General features: G+C 48.5%; 1 protein-coding gene across 3 annotated transcripts; it reads right to left on the reverse strand.

Annotated features, from left to right (window-relative positions):
* Positions 1-224: 224 nt before the first annotated feature.
* Positions 225-19,534, reverse strand: Bbs1 (Bardet-Biedl syndrome 1). 3 transcript variants are annotated; one of them, XM_039079420.2, is made up of 17 exons: positions 19,208-19,360; positions 18,897-18,973; positions 18,733-18,767; positions 16,437-16,709; positions 15,868-15,914; positions 15,736-15,774; positions 15,567-15,639; positions 13,617-13,748; positions 12,529-12,635; positions 11,073-11,193; positions 10,775-10,933; positions 8,706-8,775; positions 7,953-8,111; positions 5,724-5,857; positions 4,519-4,653; positions 3,818-3,904; positions 225-3,574 (listed from the first exon to the last, which is right to left on the reverse strand). In XM_039079420.2, the coding sequence occupies exons 2-17, from the start codon at positions 18,928-18,930 to the stop codon at positions 3,488-3,490; spliced, it is 1,692 nt and encodes a 563-aa protein (XP_038935348.1). In that variant the 5' UTR covers positions 18,931-18,973; positions 19,208-19,360; the 3' UTR covers positions 225-3,487. The 3 variants fall into 3 exon arrangements, with proteins under 3 accessions (XP_038935348.1, XP_008758359.1, NP_001101039.1); NM_001107569.1 differs by lacking the exon at positions 19,208-19,360 and adding an exon at positions 19,409-19,498 and having other exon boundaries at positions 1,563-3,574; XM_008760137.4 differs by lacking the exons at positions 4,519-4,653; positions 19,208-19,360 and adding an exon at positions 19,409-19,534.
* Between the last annotated feature and the right edge of the window lie 362 nt (positions 19,535-19,896).

Here is a 19,896-nt window from a genome sequence, read left to right on the forward strand (position 1 = left end):
CCAGCCCTGAGGAGGAATGTCCACCCATCCCCATCTCGAAGCAACAACACAGACTGAGCACAGGACGTGGGAGCGCTGTCTATAGGACAACTACTCCCAGCTTTGTTCTACCTCCCAAACTGTTACACATGTGAACTGAGTCCAGCAGTGTCCAAACAAGCCATGGGATAGACTTGGGTGGTGTCTCGGTGAGGGTTCTCTAGAGTCACAGAATTTATGGCATGTCTCTATAAAGGGAATTTATTGGGATGACTTACAGGCTGCAATCCATAGCAATGGGCAGCTATGATGGCAAGTCCAGGAGTCTAGTAGTTGCTCAGTCCCACAAGACGTGGGGTTTAAGCTGGTCTTCTGTATAAGCTGGAATCCTGAAGAAGTAGGCTCCAACTGATGTGCTGGCAAGTAACAAGGAAGCAAGCAGGCAAAGAAGCAGCCTTCCTTCTTCCACTGTCCCGATGTAGGCCTCCAGCAGAAGGTGTGTCTGTCACGCCTGGACCTAAGCTGTCCTTCACTTGGAATTTGTTCCGCCTCAGGCTGGTTGGAATTTAGAGATATGCTTGCCTCTGTCTCCTGGGGATAAAGGCATGGATTGCCTTCCCTGGCCTAAACTTCTCATGGTCACTATGCTTCAAGATCCAAACCAGAAAAGCCTGTCTTCCAGCCTCAAGGTCTGGATCACAGGTGAGCCCTCCATTTCCGGAGTATAGTTCATTTCAGATGTAGCCAAGCTGACAACCAGAAATGAAGTTACCTGTGGGTATGCTTTACCCAATGAGGGCAGAATAAGAAAGAAGACATGGAACCCAGGAATCAGGGGATCCAACTCTGGGATAACAGGAAGGGGAACTTTCTTACAGAGAAGTCTACAGAAAAGCAAGGTATGAAGGAAGTGTCCCAAGAAAAGAACTGAGGTTGGATGGGAGAATTTTCAGTGGTATATTAGAAAACTAAGCAAGTACCAATTCCATGAAAACATCTAAAATTTGAAAAATGGTTATAGTTAATTCTCAGGGATTTTTTTGTTTTTTGTTTTTTGTTTTTTTCCTTTTTCTGTTTTTCGGAGCTGGGGACTGAGCCCAGGGCCTTGCGATTGCTAGGCAAGCCCTCTACCACTGAGCTAAATCCCCAACCCCTAATTCTCAGTTTTACTGAGACTTTCACAAATCAATATAAACAGCAATGTAAGCAGTGAGTACCCACGACCTACAGCATGGAGAACAGGGCATCTCAAGAGCACCAAAGACTAACCTCTTACAACAGGGAGTCAACAGGTAATGTCTGAGATGGATCACCAAAGTGAGAGTGGAGAGGGGCTGCAGAGCCCTTACTCTTGCCAATGACCCACGACCCACGTGTGGCTGCCAGCATTCATACAGGGTAGCTCAACCACCTGTAACTCTGGCTCCTGGGGATCCAATGCCCTCTTCTGGCCTCCTTGGGTATCTGTACTCACAGACATACCTCCTCCTACCCACACACATCTGAAAAGAATTTAAAATAGTTAATGAAAATGGCTGCTGTACAGGAATGGTCCTGTGGAATGGGAAGAGTGCATTTTATTTTAAATAGTCTATTCCAGATGACTACATAGGTATGTGTTTCATAGACTCATCTCATCCTTAAGGTTCACAATTTCTTAGAGCTCTCACTCTGAGTATTGGATGCTCTGCACTGTTGATGGTTCTTTTATGTGCATAAGGTACATGTCACACATTTCTTACTAGGCAAGAGTAATACAACACTGTGTTTCATGGTAGGGCCTGGGCATATGTCTCACCAATTTGGATCATCACAGATAGTTATGGAGAGAGCACACATCAAATATTTTTGTTCTGATTTCACAGCTTGACTTGGGTGAAAGTGGAGTGTCATGATCCAACACACGACCTGGCCCTGTGATAGCCCCATTCACCAGTGACACGGGGCACAGTGACAAGGGGCTCAACACCTCGGGCAGACCTTCCTTCCCTGTTTAGTGTTGCAGGTTAGGCTGGGGTCTCTGACTCACAGCAACACTCCTCCCACCTCTCATCTCCCATCTCCAGTCAGACCTCCCACTTAGTCCTGCTGTGCCCCCTGGCTATCCTTGCTCACACAGTGCCTGTCTCGAGGGCTTGGGCTGTTTCTTTGGTCCAGACTCAGTGTCTCTTAGTCTGGCTCCTGAAGTACCCTTGGAAGGGACAAGGTAGGCAGTGTCACCCTGGTCCCTGGGTGGGCACAAAGGTTGTTACTGGGCAGTGGTGGCCAGCTTGGAGACATTGGTTTTGTGGACAAAAGCTGTGTAGTGACGTATCACCTTCTTGGACCAATTCTTTCCTTCCTCCTGAGGAGCTGCCAAGCTCTAATGGTGTTAGAGCTGACAACGGTTTAGAATTAATGCGGGCCAACGTCTGTCTTTACTGGAGAGGAGGTGGAAGCCTGCAAGACTGAGCTGGCTGCCACACAGCAGGTGAACCTGATTCGACTAGAAAAATGTGCTCTCCATGGAGCAGGGCTCCTGGTTCCCAAGTGATTCAGAATAGTCTGGAGGGCCAGGGGTCCCAGCACTTGAGATCTAAACACATCTTCCTTTAGTCTTCAGCTTTATTCCATACCCCTGCTGTGTACCTTTTCAGTGGTCTCAGGCATATTCTGGCCACTGCACAGTAAACATGCCACCCTCAGGACCATCTTGAACTCCTGGACCTAAGTGCATTCTGATAGGCACTTGTCAGCATCTGCCTCTTGGGTCACTTCCCAGGTCCCAGAAACACCTCTCCCGGTGCCACCAGCCCTAGCTGTGCTATCTTGCTTGGCATTCCATTTCAGAACACTATCTCTGGACAGGAGCATCCACATCAGGAGCAGCTGCTGTGTGAACCTAGCTCCTCACATAGATCCCTTCTTCCACATCACCTCCTCAGGCAATCTCTGTGGCTACTCTAAGACAGAGCCCCGTGACTGCTGGGCTTCAGGGTAGAAAGTGGAGCCTCTCTTCAGCTGAGGAGGCTTAGCACATGTGCCTGTAAATTAGGCTGGCAGCATCCGTGTCCCTGAAACTTCAAAGGGCAGCAGAGGGATTGGTACCAGCTGACGTCTGGAGCCCTTGATCAACTGTGGCCTTGATCTGAAATAGGTAAGTGGAAGGAAGGAAGGAAGGAGGAAGGAAGGAGGGGAGGAAGGATGGACTGGCGCTTTGCTTACACTGACCATCTCAGATCTCGTCCTGGGACCTGGGGAGGTGTCTTTCAAGAGCTGGGGAGAGTGGTAGGCATCAGGAACTAAGGGACAGTAATTGGGTGGGTTCTGAGGGGGGAGGACCTGACTGAACACTCCATGTCTTGTTGCTCAGGCCCACTTGCCGAGGTGGGGAGCAAGGGACTGTCTGACAGGAACAGGGAGCTGATGTCTCACTACACTGCTGTTGGGGGGAAGTAGTCTGGTGACACTGGAAGTCACTGGATCTGACTGGCTTCATCTTGTGGAGGCTTGAATGCTGGCCCAGGGCTCAGGCAGCTGCCAGACCTTCACTCACAGGCATGTTGATGTGGGCACTCAGCAGGGGTGCACTCTGGCCTTCCCGGAGCACGAGCACCTAGGGGGAGAAGACATGGCAGGAGGGCCTCAGCTTGACCTCTACTCTTGCTAACAGAAAATGTGTGTGTGCTGGTTCAAGTGTCAGACTCCCAGCGTACCTGTCAAAGGGATGGGAAGACTGGGAGGCCTCTGCTGTGCTGACGTACCCCATCACAGCCCAGGGCTGGCCGCAGCAGTCCTGTCCGCCCTCACCCTACTGGCTTCCCAGGGTCCCACTTGCTTCTCTGAAGTGGCCACCTACCTTGATTATGTCTGAGATGCCCTTGCTGCTGAGACTCTCTACAAAGGTCTCCAGTGGGTAACTGAGTCCTGGCACCAGCAAGGGAACCTGTTTGGGGACAGAAATAGATTAGCCCTCAAAGCCCACATACCTAGACAGCATCTGGCAGATTACAAAACAGTTAAGCCTGTCCCCTCCGCTGCATCTCAGGATTTCCAGTCTGGGCCAGTGCGACTAACCAGATCCAGGGAACAAGGTGCAAGGAGGGTAAGTGCACGCCCGGTGACTGTGGCGAAACCTAGACCTCTTGACAGCGACCAAGGCTGACTCCTCCATGTTTGAGAGTTTTGGTTATTGCTTCTCCCAACTTGAGGACACCTTGGCCCTGGGGGAACCGGGCCCTTTGCTTCTGTGGTAACTGGGGCAGGGAATGGCTCCTCTTCTTTAGCAGGAACAGCTGGGAAGCAGCATGAGTTCTGGGGAGCCTGCCCTCTCCAATCAGGTGTACAGAGGACAAACTCACAGCTATTTTCCAGCTCCTTCTGTGTGGCTTCCTGGGGTCTCGTTGGCTGGGAGAAAGGCAGTGAAGGCAGGGCTGAGTCTGGTCTCTGGCTTGTGTTGGTTTACTGGACACTCCCTTACTCTCAACTCAACCTAATAGGGGCACTTTATCAGCCCAACCCTGACTGTTGGGAGTCCATGTCAGCATGGAGATCTAGTACCTTAAAGAAGGCCCGAGGCAGGGCATAAAATGCCTCGTTGTACAGGAAGCAGACCTGTAGCCCCAGTACTGGCCGAGCCGTTGAGGTATTCTGCAGGTGAAGTGTGAGCTTAAAGGTGGGGCCCAGGCCTTGAACCTGTGGAGACAGTAAGATGCAGAAGTCCTTAGGACCCATTGGCCTTGGACACTGAACGCCACCATCTTGGCTGCTGCTGCTCCATCAAGGGCCTCGAGACACTTCTCCAGTTCCACCTATCTGCTTCTTAATGGGCACAGAGGCAGAGATGGCAAAGGCACAGATCAGGAAGTCTTGATGGATGCTACTTAGCAAGTTGCAAGTACGGTTGGCTGAGGCTGTGCTCATCACTGACCCCAGCACGGGCATGACTGCCTTCCTTTCCCATCCTGGTGGTTCGATGATGTGAAGGCCACCTCCTCCCATTCTGAGTGGCTCAGCGATCCTTTCTTCTTCTGTGTCCAGCCACTCTCTTTGGAAAAGAATCGACTGAAATTGGGCATGGTCGCACAGGCCTGTAATCCTAGCACTTGGAAGGCAGAGTCAAGTGGATCTCTGAGTTTGTGGCCAGCCTGGTCTACAGAACAAGTTCTAGGATAGCCAGAGCTACACAGAGAAACCTTGCCTTGGGGAGGAGGGAAAAAATGAGACAGAGCAATCAGAATACAGGTGGCTCTGAAAACACACTCAGGCTCACTCAGAAATGGTTAGGACCCTTAGGCTTATGTGTGCATGTGTGTGTGTGTGTGTGTGTGTGTGTGTGTGCGCGCGCATGTATACCTAGGTTGGGTCAGTGTAAACCTTCCCTGTGCCAGCCAGTCCTAATTCCGTAGGCTGTCCATGCCAACAGAAATCACTCTCTGCCTTCATCTGTGGCCAGGAGAGTCTCTCCAGGTTGCTGGAATGTACAATGTCGCACTGTAACTTACTATACCCCACTCCAGCTAGGGGTTTGTTTGAGGCACAGCATGGAACAAAAGAGCATGTCCCCTCTGTAGCAGCCACAGAAGAGGAGAGTATAGAAGGCTGAGCAGCCCTCTCAGGAACACGGGGGCCTCAGGCTCTAGATCTGTAAGGAGGTGAGACAGGAGCACAGGGCTAGGTGGCTTAGCAGTGGCTCTGGTGCTTACCTGTGCAGAAGGGAGGATGCCACCCCCCTCCCCCTAATGTCCCTACAGCTGGAGACTTACCACAGCGTGCAGCTTGAGTGGCTCCCGAGCTGTGGCTGACATGGGGCTCAGGCTGGACTCCAGGGCCTGAACATAGGCTCTGGCAGCTCGTAGACGCAGCAGGTAGAGGTCAGTCTGGAAGGTCCGGTGCATGACTGCAGAGGGAACATGAAGGCAGAAGCAGTGAAGGCAAGAATACTCTTGCTTAGCGTATGTGAGAAGAATAGAAAAGGAGGGCATGATGGAATAGGCAGGGCAAGGCCTGCAGACGCTGGGAAGACGGGGATATGGAGGGCCATGCTGGATGCTGTAAACCACACCCCACTTCCTCCTTCCTGGTTCTCCTACCACCTCACTGCTCACACAATCTCAGTCTCCATGCCTGCTCCTCTGTTCAGCCCTCAATGCTGAATTTCACAATTTCAAGGCTGATTCTGGGCTTAGTCTTCTCACCTACCATCTTGCTCTCTGGATAATATAGGACGTGCCCTGACTCTGCCACCCCAAAGAATATCAGCTTCCAGCTCCTAAAGGCTTCAAACTTGTTCCCATATCCCACATGCTAAGCCCCAGATGTGCAGACACTACTGTATGGTGTCTCCAGCGGCTTGTGGAGACCCAGGCCTGCCTCTGCTTTGAACTACTTCTTAGTCACCTCTGTCTAAGGTCCTATGCACATCACGCTCAACCACCCACCCACTGCCCCATCCCTAAGTCCCCTTGTTTGATCCCTTAGCCCTAACCATTTGCCAGGTGCAAATGACCCTTCTTCAAATCCCTCTCCAGATGTGGCATTGGTGCTGATGTTTGAGGCTGCTGTTTTGGTTTTCTGTCAGGGTCTCACTATATAGTCAGGGGTGATCATGAACTTGATATACTACCTTCCTCCTCCCGAGGGCTAGGGTAGTATGTGTGCCACAACATCCATCATGAAGGTAGTTTTACAATTTCCTTTATAGACCACACATTTTCGTGTCAATATTTATTTCTAGGAATATCTTTGCTATTGTGAACAGACTTTTCCCCATCACTTTTGCCAGTTAGATATTATTCGGACATTATAAAAAAAAAAAGCTTACAAGTTTTTTTTAATTTTCTTTTCTTTTTTTCTTTTTTTCGGAGCTGGGGACCGAACCCAGGGCCTTACCACTGGGCTAAATCCCCAACCCCAAGTTTTTTTTTTTAATATGTATGTGTGTGCCTGCATGTGGGTATGTGCACAAGAGTGCTGTGCCTGTGGAGGCCAGAAGAGGGCATCAAATCCCTCAGAAAAGGTCTTAAGATGATTTCGAGCCACCATGCAGGTGCTAGGGATCAAACCCAGGAACTCTGAAAGAACAGCCAGCGCTCTTAACCACTGAGCCCTCTTTCCAGCCCAGATTATGAGATTTTAAGACTTTATATCTGGGGGCTGGAGAGAGGGCTCAGTGGTTAAGAGCACTGATTGCTCTTCCAGAGGTCCTGAGTTCAAATCCCAGCAACCACATGGTGGCTCACAACCATTTGTAATGAGGTCAGATGCCCTCTTCTGGTGTGTCTGAAGACAGTGACAATGTACTTATATATAATAAATAAATCTTTAAAAAAAAGACGGGGCTGGGGATTTAGCTCAGTGGTAGAGCGCTTACCTAGGAAGCGCAAGGCCCTGGGTTCGGTCCCCAGCTCCGAAAAAAAAAAAAAAGACTTTTATATCTGGTCCCCTTATAGATTTTTATCCATGATTTCATTTTCATGTTTTTGTTATTTTGTTTGGTTTGTTTTTGAGACAGGGTCTCACTACATAATTTTCCTTGACCTCAAGAGATCTGCTGTCTCTGCCTCCCAAGTAGGGGATTAAAGGCATGCACCATCACATGCTCCAGACAGTGTCTTTCGGTCCCAGCAGTCCTTAGAGGAAATCAACTAGTGCACACCATGAAGTTGGCCACATGGACTAAGCTCCCGCCCAAGGTGGGGATGGGTCAACACCTTGCGTGCCTGGTGTCACAGTAACGAATGAACATGAACGGTGAGCAGGAAATGTAACAAGGGGAGGAACCGGGTGAGTCCTCACTGTTCTCTTGAGACTATCTGCATCCGAAAGGAACTGCTGCTTCTGGTGCTAAGGGCCCTGGTTCTCACCAGCATCACCCTCTGCCGTGAGGATTAGTTTTTACCCAAAGCCAGTAAACCTCTGGCTTTCCCCACTGGTTAGATCTCACTCATGCCCAACACACCCTGGAACTCTCTGTGTTCTTCCCTAAGTCTCACCTGTGCCAGCTTCTCGCTCCCGTAGGGTCTGATCCACATACAGCCGGGTCTTTCGGGGCACACTGAGTTTTGTTGTCTGTGCTAGCGGTGGGCCCACCTCGCCTGTCCCTTCCACAAACACTGCTGTGCGCTTCAGGATCTTGATGATCAGGCCCCCACCTGAGAAGTGGGCAAACACAAACATAACCATTCCCGTCCTATCCCATAAGCCCATTCTTTGCAAAACAGTTGCACTTTTGTCCAAACATGTCTGTCTTTCTGACAAGACTTACTTTCTAGAAGAAATGAAATATCTCAAGTCTGTCTTTTTCATCTCCTGAAGAAGGGATCCATATAGCTTAGGATAGACTTGAGCTCCCTTTGTAGTGGAGCATGATCTTGAATTCCTGATCCACCTACCTCCACCTTTCCAAGTGCTGCCATTACAGTTGTGTGACAGCACACTTGGCTGTCAGCAGTCTCTTATCACTCTCTCACTCACTCACTCACTCACTCACTCACTCACTCACTCACCCGGCAGCTGGTTGTGAAGAACTGTGATGTTCGTGCCTCTCGGGTGGATGCTGAAGGCACAGGCTGGAGAGGCACAGCCTGACCTGGGCTAGCTCCGAGGTAAAAATCCAATACTATGTATGATCGGATCCAATCTTACACAGGGTGTGTCCACAGGCCTGGGGCCCCACCTGTCTATCCCCACAGAATCTCACCCTCCTCACTCCAGCCCCACTGCCCTTCCCAGATCCGAGTCCTCACCTCTAGTAGTCATGATGAGGGTGTTATCTTCTCGTCCATATCGGCCAAAGCACAGGCTGGTTACTGCATCCTACACAGAGAAACCAGACTTCAGCGGGGAAAACATCTTAAGAAGGAAAGCAAGACAGGCTGGAGGGGAGAGTCCGGATGAGAGTTAAAATGGGTAAGGTGTAAGGAGAAGTTATAGCAATGTTGCCTTGGAAATATGTCTTGGATTATCCATTCACTTCTAACCTCCCTGGCTGTGCTGAAGTTCTGCACTAAACACCCCCTACCCTCTTCTGGGGTGGCCGTCTAATCAAGTCTCCTGGTCTACCTAATCTGTCTGCACTGAGTCCTTGGTTACCTTTGCTGCCTGTCAAAACCGCAAACCTCCAACGGCTTTTCCTTTCCTTAGCAGGATATTTCAGGTCTTCCATATTGGATTCTGGTCTGTCTTACCCAGTTCCTCCTCTTAGTTCTCCCAACCCCATACCTTCTCAGTACCACAGGGCCAATCACTGCTTCCAGATTTTATACAGTGACCATCAAACTCCATAGGGAGTTCAGTTCTATGAGGTGAGATGGTTTGGAGGGTAAAAGCTCTCGCTGTGTGAGTCTGACAACCCCTTGGAGGAAGGAGCCCATTCTTAAAACTTGTCCTCTGGGGTTGGGAATTTAGCTCAGTGGTAGAGCGCTTGCCTAGCAAGCACAAGGCCCTGGGTTCAGTCCCCAGCTCCGAAAAAAAATAAACTTGTCCTCTGATTGCCACATGCTTGCTGTGGCACATGCACATGCGTGAAACATATAAATATATTTGTAAAATATACAATAGGGATCCTATGTCTTCTAGCCTCCATGGAAACTACACATGTGGTACACAGACATGCATGTAGGCAAACATGGTTATATACACAAAATTAATTAAAAGAATCCCAATTGGCTATCCAGTACCCAACAGTAAGCCCTGAAATCTAATAGTATTTATAGGGACTGATCGGATTGCAATTGTGTGTGTGTAAAACAATAACAACTGAAAAAAGAGACCATAATTTTGAGAGGGACCAAGGAGAGTGGGTATGTGTGAAGGGGTTGAGGGAAAGAAAGGAAAATGATGAAATTAGATGGTGATGATAGTGGTGGTGGTGGTGGTGGTGGTGGTGATGATGATGGGTGGGGCATCGTGGCACAGACCCCACAACCCCTTGGAGGAAGGAGCCCATTCTTAAAACTTGTCCTCTGATTGCCACATGCTTGCAATAACAGCAGGCAAAGTTATATAGATCTTTGTGCGTTAGAGCCAACCTGGCCCATATAGTGAGTTCCAGGCCATAGAGCTATACAGTGAGACCCTATCTCTAAAAACAAAGAACTGCTATGGCCCTCCACCTTTGCTCATGCTGCTCCTGGTCTAAAATGTTCCTCTGCCATTCATCCACTTGGCAAACTGATCTGGCCCAGAGTCACTCAGCCCCTCTGCTTTCTAGTGCTTTGCTTTGCAACTGTCCGCTGTGTGAGTTCGTTTGTCTCTGGCCAGCTCTTACCACATAGAAATTCCCTGGAATCAGGGCTTACTCATTTTTATGCCCTTTTCCCTGTCCTGTGGCAGCTGCACACATTGTGAGGGGATCAACCAGCATTTCTAAGGCCCATCCCTATGGGATCAGGAGAGGCAGTGAGGAAGCAGGGCTGGGCAGGTGGAACACAGGCTGATGAGGCCCAGCTGAGCTAAGGAGCTATGGTGGTTAGCACTGCTAGAGGCAGGGGCCTCATTTTTATTCAGGGGTGTTGCCACCAGTAAATTGGCCACGACCCACTAAATAAACCCACCCCATACCCACGCAAACAGCCCTAAGCAAACTCAGTGGGTTATATTTAAAAAAACAAAACAAAACCCCGTGAAAGTAGGAAGGAAGACCTGCTGGGGACAAGGGTATCACAGGGAGTTGGGGGTGGATAAGAAGGGAATGTGAGTGAATGAGATCAATTACGTTCATGTATGAAACTGTCAAAGATTAAATAAGAAGTCAGAGAAGGAAAACAGGGCACGGGTAAGGAAGGGCCAGCGGCAGTGCGGGAGGCGTGCTCACAGGGGCCCGGACGACATTGAGCAGGGCCTTGTCACGGTAAATCCGGACTTCCCCATTGGCCAAAGCGGCCATGACAGCTTGCAGGCCTCGGGATCGCTGCTCCAGAAGGTTCATGGTCAGGATGGCTGCAGGCATCTGCACCGTCCACAGCTTCTTACCCTGGCAAGAAACAGCTAGTGTCTGCAGGGAGTGCAAGGGCTGCTTCACATGGAGATAAGGTAGGGGAGCGGCAAGTAATGGACAGCTTTGGGCTCAGGGCACACAGTGTGGAGGGGTAGGGGCTTGCTAGAGACCACACCTTGTGGGTGAAGCCATGCAGACTCTCTTGGGTGCTGCCCACCACCAGGATCTTGTGTACCCGGACCAGCCCCACAGGCTGGGCACTCAACTCGATGCAGTACTTGGGGTGTTTGGAGTCTCTGTGGAATAAAAACACGATCCCTCTGCCCAGAGAAGCCTTGTGTCTGCTCCTGGGCTGGCTGACCCATCCCTTTCAGCCCCCCATATTTACCCGAGAGATGAGGAGATCATTTCTCCACCTACCACTTAGAAGATGTGTGACCCTGGATGACACCAGGTATGTTTTCATATTGTCCCTTCCTGCCCTTCACTATGGTGACAAGTGTCCTGAGATATCAGAATTCTGAATAGAACCTGGTCTAGCCAATGCTATTGGACTTGGAAAGTTTACTGATTTATCAGGAAAGGATGGCCCATCGTTTTCTCGTCTCTCCTTCTTAGTTTTCCTTTTCTAGATAGTAACTCTGCCTTTCAACCGCAGGCTGTGCCCCACTTTCTCCAGGCGGTGTAAAGACTGCATCTCGCCGGCTCTGGGGCTGGAATTCTCCCTTCTTAGCCTTTCAGATGTTGGGCCTACAGGTGCACATCCCTTTCAAACCACCAACCCAGATGATGTTTCTTTTCCCACTGAGCCCTCATTTCTTCTCAATAACTACTCATCTAACTTACATTATGTTTATTATATGTCTTCCCCATGAAAGCAGGAACCATATTTACAGCATCCCACTTACCAGTGAACTCCAACCCCCCATACAGTGCTGAGAGCACAGTGGATGCTAATAAATGTCTTGAGTTAAAAGACTGTCTGGAGGGCTGGAGAGCTGGCTCAGAGGTTAAGAGTACTGATTCCTCTTCTAAAAGACCCAGGTTCCATTCCCAGCATCCATAGCATTCCTCATAATTACCTGAAAATCTAGTCCCAGGAGGCTGATGACCTCTTCTAGCCTCTGGATATCACATGCATGTGGTATACAGACATGTACATGGGCAAAATACTCATAAACATAAAATAATTTAGCGGCAGTGGTGGTGCACACCCTTAATCCAGTCACTCGGGAGGCAGAGGCAGGCTGATCTCTGTGAGTTCGAGGCTACAGAGGTCTACAGTGCAAGCTCCAGGCCAACCAGAGCTACACAGAGACCCTTCTTGAACAATCAAACAAATCAAAACTGTCTGGAATACCACACTAATGCATGTGTCACATACATTATAAGACAATGTAATAAATACAAGAGCTTATGCCCGCTTCCTCCACCGTCTGACTGTGCTGCTCTCGTATTATAGCCCTTATGCTATGCCAGGCTCTTACTGGCAGGCTGCTCCTCCCTTCTACCCTTGAAAGTCAGCCTCCTTTACAAAATTCTATCTTTTCAATCCTAAATTCCAGCCTAAATCCCGTTCCTCTTGCAAGCCTCTGAAGCCACCAGGTGTCTGAGGCCACATCTGTAGCTACCTTCTCAGGATATAGATGCTCCCATCTCGGCAGGCAGCAGTCAATCGGAACTCCACATCAAACTGGCCAGAAACCTCCAGGAAGACAGGGACACTGGGCAGGCTCATCTGCAGAGAAAATGGCTCAAACCTACTGACCATGGTTGGAAGAAACTGTTAATTCTTGACTAAAGTCCTGATCTCTTTGTTCACTTCCTACTGGTCACAGCTTAAATTCCTATGCAGCTTTAAGTCTACACCATTTGGCTAAACCCTGTCACCTCCAGCAAAGTATAAGAGTTATGTACGTAGATATACAAAGGTGTTTGAACAAGGAAGACCACTGGAGCAGCATTAATAATGGTTAAAAGACATTTAAGTGGCCACCACATGGCCAGGTAAATACATGTATGTATACATTTACATATATGACTGCATAGAGAATGTGGAGCCTTTGAAAGGGCTGACATGAAGCTGCAGAGGTAACACCCCATAGTCCACTCCCAGAAATGAGGGCTCAGTGCGAAAGAAACATCATCTGGCTTGGTGGTTTAAAGGGGACACTTGGGAAATGCAGCCAGGAAGATCACAAGTTCAAGGCTATCCTGAGCTACACTGCAAAAAGCAAAGAATAACCACAAAAAGGTGGGCGTGGCTTTGTGAACAAAAGAAGACACTAACGTGATACAGTAACATGAAAAGAGCAAACTGTTGGGTTCTGCACGTGAGCCTGTCCCTCTAAGGACACTGTGCTGCTCCCACTCACTATCAATGCAGCAAATGATAGGAGTTTCAGGTGAGGAGCTACCTAGGTCAGTCAGGCAAGCCCTGTCCTCCCGAGTTGGTCTTGGTCAGAGTGTTTTCTCACTGCAGTCCCAATGAACTAGAAATATACCTCTCTATAAAGCTACACAACCATTCCACACATTCGGACATCTGGAAGCACCCATGTGAACCTTTCACACCAGACTTAGGAGTGGTGAGCTTTTGGGACATCTAATCTTTCTTTATGCTTAGCTATACTTTTTGAGCAAATGCTATGCACACTGGGAGAACAAAAGCAACACAGCCCAGACCTTGTATATAGCTAGGGACAAACCTGATACTGACCTTGGTCAAAATGGTGAAAGCTTCAGGGTCCAGCACTAGGAGCTCCTTGTTCTCAGTGCCTAGCACCAGACAGGACACTGCATCCTCATCTGCCAGGTTCTTCTTCAGGGTGGTCATGGTGGTGATGACTGTCTGCAGAAGACCCCACCATGTCCCCAGATAACCCAGAGCCAATGAGGGAAGGGGAGGGCAAAAGAGGAACAAGCATAAGAAGTGTGCCTGAATGCTGATGGCAAAGGTGTTTCTGCAACAAACCTAAATGCTTAACAGTAAGTATTGTCTAAGTCACTTATGAGCCACTTACACTGTCAAAACCAACACGGCCACACATTTAAGAGCTGGGTGTGACTCACACCTGTAGTCAAAGAATTGGGGCAGCAGGGGATGGGGGATTGCTGCAGGTTCAAGGCCAGTTTGGCTTAAAACTCTATTCCAGGCTAGCCCAAACTACCTAACAAGACCTCGTCTCAAACAATCAAGCAAACTAACTAACTAACTAACTAACTAACTAACTAACTAACTACCTCTGGACAACAAAAGAGCATGTTTTAAAAGCTCTAATGCCATGGGCATCTGCAAGCAAACAGTCATACACATAAAATAAAATAAAAATAAAATATATCTTTTACAAATGTCTACAATCCAGGAGTGGTGGCACACACTTTTAATCCCAGCAGTCAGGAGGCACAGAGAGGTGACTCTCTGTAAATTCAAGGCTAGCCTGGCCTACACAGTAAGTTCCAGGATAGCTGGGTCGATCTAGTGAGACGCTGTCTCAAAAACAAAACAAAACAAAACAAAACAAAACAAAACAAAACAATATATGTGAACATAGAAACATGCTAGAAACTAAGCCCTACGCACAGACACTGGCTCTCTGGGCAACGAACGAGACACCTGCTCATTCTGTAATTATAACGGGGCGTCAGAAAGGAAGTTTTCATTCTGTTTCTCTGTGGAAACTAGCAGAAGCAAGATGTTTTCCTTTGAATGACTGCATTGTACACTGTACACATGTCATTACAACTGCATAGAGCAGTGCTGGAGGGATGGTGGGGACACATGGTGAAGCAAACCACTGAGGGTGGCGGTGCAGGCCTGCAAACTCAGCACTGGCAGGCTAGGCAAGAGGATCAGGAGAGCAAAGCCAAACTCAACTAATGAGATACTGTCACAAAAAGCAACCAGCCAAAACAAACAAACGGAAAAAATCATAACCAACTAAATAATCAAGGGGCTCCTAAAATTAGAGTTCTCAAAGGCTATGTAAGGCCCAAAATATGGTATTTTCAAAATGTTACTCAAGGGAAATGTTCAGGAATGGCAAGAAGTAGGTGTCTCTAGGTAGTGGACTCGTCTTTAGAGTTCTCTTTTATTTTTTGATATTCTGTAATAAGAATGTGATTATCTTTACCCTCAAGAATGTGAGTCTGATAATATGATGTCACAGCTGTTTCATAGCCATCCATTCCTGGTAACTAGAAATGTAGAAGGCTTTGAGACCCTAGACTTGTAGCGCCACTGGCCAGGCCCAGGGTTAGAATTTACTGCTGACCACACGGTCTTTCTTTTTGTAACCGGAGGGTTTGGAGCTGGAGATACAGTTCTGCTGGTAAAGGGCTTGCCTGGCCACAGGAGCTAAGTTTGATCCCCAGAAGCCATGTAAGAAATACCAGGCATGGTGACACATCTCTGTAAAACCAGTGCTGGGGAGGCAGGGACAGATGAAACCCTGTGGCCTTGTGGCTGGCTAATGTAGCCTAATTGGTGAGCTCTATGCCAAGAGAGAGCTTCTCTCAAAGGAGATGGACAGCATTCCTAAGGATGACGCCTGAGGTCATCCTCTGCCCTCCACACCCATCCACACACACATGCACCTGTCTGCATATGGACACACACAATTTAGTATGTAGGCACTTGGATAGGGCAATACAAAGAGAAAGGTATTACCTGACGCTTGATAACCTTGGACTTGTGCTGGTTCACAAACGCCTCCATTTCATTCAGCTCCAGCTGCAGAAACCTGCACACACAGAACAGGCACCAGCATGCCCTGGCCTGGCTGCCTCTGGTGCCGTCCACAGACATCTCCTCCAGCCTGCCCCCAAAGGACTCCTACCTGAGTGACTGCACAGACAAAGGCACCTCTGCCTTTTCCCTGCAACGAGAGTGGCCGACATGGTGGCTTTCAAGAGAGTTCATAGAACAGCTTCAGAATGAAGGGGTGCAAAGTGGGGAAGTGGGCTCTCACCTGATGTCCTCCAGCATCTCCTTCAGGGTTAAGGGGTCAATCCGGTCCTGTGGCAGCATGGGGAGAGGAGAGAGCCTGTGAGCTCTAGCAGCCATGTCCTTAGCCAGGTCCCCATGTCTATGCTTGGGCACGAGGGGCGGGTCTTCCCTTCACTTTCTTCCCAGTGGCCTGCACTCAACCCCAAGTCCCAGGTCTTGCTTTGAATCTGTCTCAGGATCATGTACACACTTGTCATCCTCTTTATTGCTGCCTCCTGATGTGTCCCTACTCTCCAGAGTCATCCATCACTCACTCAGGTGAGCTTTTCCTTCTTTGGTTCCTCTTTCTCCACAGGTAGGAAGGGATGTAGTTGGTGCTGAGGGAGCCTATGGCTTCTGCTCTCCAAAGGACCTGGCTCAGCGTCTTCCTGGAAGCTACTACTTAGGGCCGAGCACAGCATCTTACTGTTGCTGCCAGAGCTGGGCTTTGACCTACCTTCTACTAACTACTGTGAGCCCACTCTCCTGAGAGTCTGGTTCTCTGCCTTCGGTGGCTGCTGTCTCTGAGTTCTTGTTTGCTATGTCACCTACCTCTTTGGCTTGGTTCCAAAGGTCTTGTTCCAAAGGGTTTGGAGGTAACTGGGGCAGGCTGAACTTGAAGTAGGGTCGAAGGTTCTTATAAACATAGACACAAGGTCCTGAAGCGAGTGCTAAGGCAGGTGTCCTGGGCTCATGTTGGTCCATGAGGAAGGTGGCAGCCGAGGCTGGCAGGGCAGGCAGTGGGCTTTCTGTCAGCACTGTGGGTCCTTTGAGCACCTTCAGGCGGGGCTGCTGCCCACCTGGGCCAAGGTCTCCCACCACCAGCTGCAGGGAGAAGGGACCATTGAGCACAGGGGCCATTTCATCACCCTTTCTGTTGGTGCTTCCTAATCCATCCTCACATTCACCGAGGTTTTGCCATGAGGCTTAGAAGAGAGGTATCCCCTTAGGAAAGTTACTTAACTATTCTGAACTCAGGTTTCTCTCTTGCAAAATGAGAATGCCTACCTCATGACACCTGGAGGAAGAATCAAATAAAATCCTGAATTATAGGGCCGTGTGAGTGCTCAGGGGAGGAGGAGGGTAACTCCCATTGCTCGTTCCTTCCCTTTTCCTGTGGCAGTGGGGATTGAACTTGGGACTTTGAGCATAGCTGTAATGTTCTTTTCTGTTATGATGCTAAGATATATTTATTTTATATTTGCATTGAAACAAATTATAAAGAAGAGAGAAAAATATTATAAACCCCCATATTACGTATCAGTCTCTATGATCACCAACCCCTTGATAATCTACGTGCTCTTGAGAAACTGAAAAATTTCACTTCCCTGAGGATTTTTCCCCTTCACATTCTAAATTACATATATTTATGTGTGTGTGTATCTATGGCACAGTTCACGTGTGGAGCTCAGAGGGCAACTTTAGGGAGTTGGTTCTTTCCTGCTATCCTATTCATTCTAGGGATTGAACTCAGGTCATCAAGCTTAGCAGCAAGCACCTTTACCCAGTGAGACTCTAATGCCTATTTCCAATCCAGGTAATTTCCCTTACACCAAAGAATCATGCCACAGTATTTAAACTAAGAGGCTGTATGTTCACTTCGGCAGTACAGATACTAAATTGTGAATGATATGGAAAAGATTACTAACATGGTCTCTACTCAAAAGAAACACACAGAAAATAGGCCCAGGCCTTTAATTCCAGCACTTGGGAGGTAGAGGCAGGTGAATGTCTGTGAGTTTGAGGCCAGGCTTAGACGACATATTGAGTTCCAGAACAGCCAAGACAACTACATAGAAAAACTTTGACCAAAAAAAGAAAAAAATACACACAGCTTTGTGAATCATTCCACATTCTGAGCCCATTGTTTTGTAATAAACTAGAAAGTTAAGCAATAACAATTAGGCATAAGGAATTGGGACCCGAGTGGGTAAAGGTGCTCGTCACCATGTCTGATGACCTAAGATCAATCACTGGAACCTTCATGACGAGAGAGAACCGACTCTCAAAAGTCATTACCTGACCTCCACACTTCATGCATCCTCCCACACACTAAATACATAAATGTCTGCAAATTAATTTTGTTGCTAATTTTGCTTTGGGATGAGGATTCCTTCGCTTGTTTGCTTTTGTTTTTGACACAGTCTCACTAGGTAGACCCGGCTGGCTTTGAACTTCACAGGTCAGCCTCAGGCTCAGAGCTCTCTCTGTTTCTGAGGTTCAAGTACTGTGATGAAAGGCATGCACCACCCACTTCTGGTCCCCAATTTTTTTTTTTTTAGAGAATCATATGTCTTCATACTATAAATCCACAACATTTTGCTTTCTGTTTTGTTTTTTGGGTTTTTTTGTTTTGTTTTTTTGTTTGTTTGTTTGTTTGTTTGTTTGTTTTCCAGAGCTGAGGACCGAACCCAGGGCCTTGCACTTGCTAGGCAAGCGCTCTACCACTGAGCTAAATCCCCAACCCCTTTGCTTTCTGTTTTATTTCCACAGATCACATTATAAAATTAAGACTCACTTTCCAAATTACAAAGAAATTCTGGGGCTAGAGAGATGGCTCAGCAGTTAAGAGCACTGGCTGCCCTTCCAGAGGATCCTGGTTCAATCCTCAAAACCCACAAGGCAGCTCTCAACTATCTGTAAATCCTGTTCTAAGGGATCTGACACCCTTACCCAAGCACACGTGCAAGCAAGGCACCAATGAGCATGAAATAAAAATAAATAAATCATTAAAAGAAAGAAGTTGCAACAAAATGTGCCTTTTTAGTAGTGGTGAGTTCCAGAGTGCGTTGAGCGTCTTTACAAATCTCACTTATGAGTTTTCCCACTCAACCTTTTAATTGCCTACCTTGTACTCCCCGTCGCCATGCAAATCTGCCAGTGCTAGAAAACACAAGAGGGTCGAAAATGAGTCTCAGCATCCCTAAGGTTTCTCCATGAAACTGTTACCTGTTCCTCCCAACCTCCTAGGTCTGGAGTCCCATCTGGGTGTTCCTAGGTCTGGAGACTCACCCAGGCAGGAGGAGAAGGTATGGATGTTGGCCATGGGGTCGTAGTGTGCATCCAGCCATTTCGAATTGGCTTCGTTGCTTGGAGGGAAAGAAGATAGTTTGAAAAGTGAATCCCACGGCAAAGAAAAAAAGAGGAGGAGGAGGAGGGGGGAGGAGGAGAAGGAGGAGGGGGAGGAGGAGGAGAAGGAGGAGGAGGAGGAGGAGGAGGAGGAGGAGGAGGAGGAGGAGGAGGAGGAGGAGGAGGGAGCAGCAACTCTAAGCTAGATAATGCCGGAGACTGAGAGCACAAACTCCGAAAAGATAATACAGTACTTCTAAAACTGGGCTTAATTGGCGCCGGGGGAGTGATCAGCCAATCACACACAGACACTTCTTAGCCGTCAGCTTTCGTATCTGATTTCTAAAGGGCCGCTCCAGAACTTCCACCGCTACTCGAAAGCAAGAGCCCAGTACCCGCTACCAAGCACCATATTCCTATAAGGGAAAGGAAACGGTGAGGTCCTGGGACTTAACCTCTCAGCTCGCCCGCTGTCAGAATCCGGTGAAGACGTCGTCGCAGCCATCTTCCCAGGCGTCGTCTTGGCAACCAGCTCAGCCAGCCGTTGAGCAACGCCCAATAGAATCCGGGCATCCGAAAGCACGGGGAACAAAAGTTCCTGGATGAAATTGTCCGGGCTGGGACAAATAAGATAAGCGCTGGTTTCCTTGCCCTATGCAACGTTGATTTAAGGTTTCTGCATCAAAAACAGGGGCCTTGGCTTCGAGGCCTGGGGAGGAGCCCTTTTTAGGCGTTAAGACCAAGCTGAGAAACAAAGTGTAGGAGCTCATGTTAGTGTGTTCTAGTTCTTAAGCTCCTGAAATATTTTAAAGTACAAGAACGCTTGCTGCTCTCACAGAAGACCCTGGACTGCTTCTCAGCACCCACATGGCAGCTCACAATTCTTTAACTCTACTTCCAGGGAATCTGATGCTGTCTTCTTGCCTTTGCTGGCACCAGCACA

Source organism: Rattus norvegicus, chromosome 1, assembly GCF_036323735.1.
Source record: "Rattus norvegicus strain BN/NHsdMcwi chromosome 1, GRCr8, whole genome shotgun sequence".
Lineage (NCBI taxonomy): Eukaryota > Metazoa > Chordata > Mammalia > Rodentia > Muridae > Rattus > Rattus norvegicus.